The sequence below is a fragment of the Merops nubicus genome, unplaced genomic scaffold (assembly GCF_000691845.1).
Source record: "Merops nubicus isolate BGI_N331 unplaced genomic scaffold, ASM69184v1 scaffold49954, whole genome shotgun sequence".
In the NCBI taxonomy this organism is placed as follows: domain Eukaryota; kingdom Metazoa; phylum Chordata; class Aves; order Coraciiformes; family Meropidae; genus Merops; species Merops nubicus.
This window is the reverse complement of record NW_008604520.1, coordinates 1-6,067: the sequence shown is the minus strand read 5'-3', so window position 1 is coordinate 6,067 and position 6,067 is coordinate 1. Positions and strand designations below refer to the sequence as shown.

The window sequence follows — 6,067 nt, the reverse complement described above, 5'->3', positions numbered from 1 at the left end:
GGCGACCACGCGCGATTTATTCAGGGGGCCCGGCCCGCTCACACCCTCGCCGTGCCAGCCAGAGCCACGGCGTCCACAGCTCCGCCCGAGCCGCGGCCCCGCTCCCTGCGCTGCCAGCAGACATCACCAGTAAACAGAGTCCTGAGGTCAAATCTTGGTCCTGCAGAAGTGGAAGAGCTTAGCTGTGTGTTTAAATGGATTTCTTATTTAAAAAAGACTATTTTCTAACAATTTTTATTCTACTGAGACAGGATTTGGACTGACCTGATCAGAAGTGCCTTGTGAGACAGGATTTTTCCTGTCATTCTCAGGAAAGGAATCCTTGTTCTTGAAAAAAAAATGTTCGAAATATTGATGGGAATAATTCTAATTAAAACTAAATATGGCAGATGAATCATTCTATTCATGCCTTAAACACAGATACCAGTAAATTAATAATTAAAAATATTATTGCTGCAAGTAATAGCCAATGAAAAGTAGCTTTAGTGTAAGTAAAGAAAAAATTCACTTGTATATCATTGAAATTTTCTTTATAATTATCATTGACAGGATATGTATAGAAAGTTAACGTTTTATGGCATTACTAGAGACTTAAATTCACACTCCACTTAAAAGAATAAATGTATTTGGTATAAATGAGGTTCACCTACTCTTGATCTTTATGTATAAGCATTTCTATTTATTTTTTTAAAAGTCTTGATTGCAAAATTAAGTATTACACACAGTAAATCATAATAAAAGTGCTATTTACAAAGAATTCCAGTATGTTGATATTGTTGACTTCACAGGAGTAACAATGAAACCCTGCTGAATGCCTTTAAGCATTACTGGCTTCAAATTTCAAGACTGGCTAAAATTTTTTTGGTCAAAATAAGAATCACGGTAAAAGCCAAAAATGTCACCAAGAATTAAAATCGAAAATGTTAGTAAACAGCAACTGACTTATTCTGGTGAAATCAAGTCTAAGCTGACTATGTGTCTCATAGTAGGTCTTCCATGGGGGCAGTTCCAGGGATGCTCAATCTCACCCATGTGGGTGATCAGTTTTCTCATTTCCTGCACATTCAGTGCAGTTCCAATCATCACCTGCAAGTAAAGGGGAAAACAAAAAATATTTTTTTTCTCCATATTGACAGCTGACACAGGTAACAGCAATACTTCAGCTACTAAAGCAAATACTGTGCAAGGCATCAAAAGCATTAAGACCTCTAAGATGAACAGTAGACAAAATAACAGCTAAGTATGTTGTAAGTGCACTAGTTTGAAATAAAATTAAAAAAACTAAAAAATTTTTTCCAAGTTACATTGGACAAAGTTACAGGGAACAAAATGAAGGATATTAGCAGTTGACACTCAGTAGTAAATAAACTTCCTCTGCAATATATAGATAGATACAGCCACCTAAAATACAACAGAAAATATGGTATTTCAAAGTAAGCATCGAGTGCTGTACTTACAGACTTCCTGCAGGCTCGAGAAGCGAACATCTGTCTGACCCTGGAGGGCCTACACATGACTCCAGGGCAGTCACTTAACATGAAGATCAGCTCATCTATGTCTTGTGGACCAAAAGTCCAGTTTTTGCTTGTTGGCAACGATATTAATTTAACTCTCTGAGTTACAGGAGCTGAAAGATTTGCAATAATTAATAAAAAAAAACCCCAAAGCATTACAGGAAATTACCTATTCTTGAGAGAAAAACTGAGAAACTGCTTTGATACATTAATATGATGTGACCTACCTATATGCAAAAGTTTAAGTTTAGTCTTTTGATCAATGTTATTAACTAACCATAGAGCTGATACCTTTCTAACATTAACAAAAAAAAAAAAAATTGCTTGTAAACTTGACAGCAGATAGATCTAAATTCTGACAAACCCTTCAATTTCCAAGGACAAATGGTTTATTAAGTTATTTTGAAGTTATGTGACTACAAAATAATTAAGGATTTTTGTTGATAAGAGATTGATAATTTGGATTTTAGGCAAAGATTGGAGATTCTGGAATATGGAAAAAGTCTGTAGTGACTTCCTTAACAGCATTAACCCTGTTGGGACCTGCAAGTGTTACTAATATAACAAAAGGACTTTCATGTAAGACATCCAGAAAATACACATCTAGCCACACAGTGAAACGGTGACTCCAAAGGGTGTACAGAAACTTCCATAAAAATCTGGTAAGATAAATACTCTACAATGTTCTGTTAAATAGTGCAAAGGAACCACAGAATCATAAGTCTTAAAAAATAAACAAACTATATACTATACTGCAAATTATTCCAAATTTTCTGATAACTACCCAAGGAGAATTTTACATAACAAATGAAACTGTTGAACTTTATTACTTCTGGTAATTCTGGCCCAAACTCACCATTTTCATTTATGACAAAATCAAACCCATTTTTTCTGAATATTTCCAGGTTTTCAATCAATACAGTTTCATTCACAGCTGTTAAATGGAGATTCTGAGGCCTGAAGGAGACATAAAAATATCATATTTTATAGGTACCTAATCCAGACCAATTAAGACAACTTTCAGAAGCAATCCAGATACTGATACAGAGATCTATTAAAATGTTTCACTCTGATTTATTTAAAAAATAGCCCTCCCTACTGAATAGGTGACTTCCAAGTGTTGTCATTTGGGCAGCAGTCCTTGCTGCAAAGGCAGCCTCCAATATCCTCACTGTGCGACTGTGCTTACCAAACCCTGGGTTGCCTCATAAACCACTGTGAAATCTCTTTGGCCACTGATTTGCTCCATAGCTACTGTTTATTTTTCATGTGGAGACCGACTCTTTAAAACGCAGAAAGACAACTTTTTTTTTCAGTGTTTTGAAAGTGTGAAGTGCTACATAAATATAATCATAGATACCCTTCAAAAACACTGAATTAAACTTTGTTACTTATTATTATTATTATTATTATTGTTGTTGTTAAAACACTGAAAGTACTTACGCTATCAGCTTCTGACCTTGAAGAACAGTGTGTTGTTGTAACATCTCAAAGTTGTACTTCTCATCAGTAGCATGTTGGTCGATTATGAAAAGATCAGAATTCAGCTTCACTATTATAAACCCTAAATTGAACTGGCCAATGATTTCCATTTTTGCAAACATTTCTTTACTGTATACAGAAAATAAAAACAGATTATAAATTATACTTCATCAGAGATCATGTTACATTGTAAAACTTAAGAATATCTTCTTCTCCCCTGAAGAACGTACTTTACGTTACAAGAAAAAAAAAAAAAACAAATCTCATCTAAGCAGGATATGAATGTGAAAAAGTAGTTATCTGGAATCTGCCAACAACTGATGAGGCCATTTCCAGCAGAACACAATCCATCATTAAGACAGGAATCATTCAGGATTCCCCCATTTTAAATACAGCCACTGGTGGTGATGAAATTATGAAGAGGCAGTACGGCAATGGTCCCAAACAAGTAACACCGAAGGTAGGCAGTTTTGAAGTCAGGTAGCTGACATATTTGCCTTCTTTTTTGCAATTACAAGGCTTTTCTAACATTTTCTAAAATCCAAAATTAATAAATCTATTATGTTTGTGGCCTTTCTAATGTCTTTTTCCACATTCTGTTTGCACTTAATTCAAAGAGCTGCTCTGTCAGGTAGAATAACTTGTCATACAGACATTTTAATGGCCTAAGTTAAATAAAAGACACATCCAAAACTAACAGTTAGATGTAAGCCTCCTGCCTACCCCCCAAGACAGGTCTTACATTTTTCCTTAACTGTTTTTATAAATTAACGAATACAATATGTTAAGAAGGTGAAAAATACCTGATTTCTTTTCTTAATTCATCTTCTGCTACTTTATTTTCTCCAGGACTGATTTTTGCTTTAAATCGTCTGTAATTTTGTGTTTCTGTACTCTTCTGTTGTTGCTGAATTATCTTTTTATATTTTTCTGCTAAAACCTGCATAGAAAATTCAATCGGCACGGTTTTCTTTTTAACTTCCACCAATACATCAACACTTGGCAGACAGTTCCTACTGTTCTTCACTTCAGGACATTTATCTGCCTTGAAGTCATCTGCTTCACTTTTAAAGCTTCTGCTTTTAAAACATTTTACTCGTTGGGAAGAACCACGGGCTGTTTGAGATAACTTATTTTGATTACTCCAGCCTTTCACTTGATTTAACTTATGTTCAGTGTCCAAGACCTGAACATCACATTCCAACAACTTCTCACTACATCCAACAGTTTCAAGACATTCATTTTGAAGTCGTTCTTCTGAGCTACAGAATTCTTCTTCAGGAGGATTAATTACACGTTCACTATTGACACAGCTCCCAGCTTCTGGTGTACTACATCCAGCATCCGACTCAGAAGTGCTACAGAATCCAGAATCTGCATTATCTTCTAATTTTCTCAAATATCTGCTTGGAATTGACATCTTGGAGTCAATCTTATGACCACTCTCAGACTTCTTAGTCAATCCAGCCTTTTGAGTCTTTATAGTACTCCAAGTGGTATCAAGTGGCATTTGTCTAGGGGTGCTGTGCTGCTGCTTTACCCTTTTAGGGCTTTGAAAATTACTCTCTGGCATTTGGTGAAGAGAGAATGACTCCCTTAATCTGGCAAGAGTCATTACTCTCTTTCCTTCACCACCTGGATTTTCAGTCTGAGAGTCAGACATTGTTTCTTCCTGAGGCTTTTCTGTATCTTCAGGAAGTGTCTTCTTCAAGTTGCCTAATAAAAACAGAATAAAGATTCTAAGTTACGGGGAAACATGAATGAGATTATGTATTTCACTAATGGAATGAAAAGAGAGGTATAAAACCAGCAAAATCCACAAAGGAGCCCTTATGCTTCAGCCAGCGATGAAGTATGGGGCTGAAACAAAATGACACCCAACAGACAAGCAGTTATATCTTTAAGAAACTGAATGGTACTTGTGTGAGTGAATTTGTCACCTCTTTTTAAACTGGAACAGCAATCAGTCCAATCAGCACGTTTATTTATATTATCAAAAGAGTTTAATGACTGAGTGACAATGAAAAGTGAATTGCTTTTACACGCTAATAGTCACTACAAAAGTCCACCGGCAAGCTGTTAAGGAGCTAGCACAGGAGATACTTGTAATAGAGGAGATTTGTAAGCAATTCGAGGATTCCAACCTCTTAAATTGTCAGTCCAACATGTATTTTACCAAAGATTAATTTAAAATTACAGTAAGAATCACGCTACAACTGATTCTATTCATCAGTAAAAAACAAAATTAGAAGAGGTTCTGTTGAAAGAAATGAGGATGAGCCTTTGTTGACACAAGAAAGTAATTTTGAAAGATTATAGAGTCAGAAGAGAATCAATAATTTCTGTAGTTCTCATAAAAGAATCAAAATTCAATAAATTTGTACTCAAATTTCAGATCTTATTTGAGACCTTAACCATTTTTTCTCAAGTTAAATAAAGGAAACGCAGATCTCTTCCAAAACACTGGAAGAAATTTTTTTCAAGCATTAACAATTAATTTGTTTGTTTTTTTTTTTCCCCCCATAAAGTTGACTGTCAATCATGTTGTGCTAGTATGCATAATTTCCATAACTTTGAGTCCTCCTTTATTATTTTATAACATTCAATATTCTATATTTTAAAAAAATTGATATTTTGTATTTGACATACATTCTATAACAATCTTTCAATGTAAGGAAAAGGTGAAACGTCTGCCCTGAAAGATATACCAATTAACAGCCAGGCATTTTTGGGGGGAGGGTTGAAAAGCGCATTTTCCCATTTTCAATTTTCAACCATTTATCGCACACAGAACTTTCACATTGTGTCCTACCTGCAATGTCCAGAAGTTTCTGATTGACATTCAGTTTGTTAACATCACTACCAAACATCTCCATCAGAGAAGTTTTTAAAATTGCTAGTAAAAGCTTTTCCTCCTGGAGTAAAATTTGCCTTTTGTCTGGAGTAACATTGATGTCAATACACTCTACGGAAGAAGAAAAGCCACCATATTACAAATGAAAAAGAAAAGAAAAATTCCACCCTTGGAAAGTTTTCTGCCCTTTCACTCTCAATTTTTAATTATTTATTTA

At 35.0% G+C, this 6,067-nt stretch overlaps 1 protein-coding gene across 1 annotated transcript; it reads right to left on the bottom strand.

The window, feature by feature from the left end:
* Positions 1–658: 658 nt before the first annotated feature.
* Positions 659–5,961, bottom strand: LOC103771705 (mismatch repair endonuclease PMS2-like; the record flags this gene model as incomplete). Its single annotated transcript, XM_008939010.1, is given in 8 exon segments — positions 659–1,086; positions 1,458–1,627; positions 2,371–2,471; positions 2,958–3,055; positions 3,057–3,100; positions 3,103–3,125; positions 3,800–4,712; positions 5,809–5,961. Coding segments are annotated over 8 exon segments (1,646 nt in total), but the record flags the coding sequence as incomplete, so codon positions are not given.
* Between the last annotated feature and the right edge of the window lie 106 nt (positions 5,962–6,067).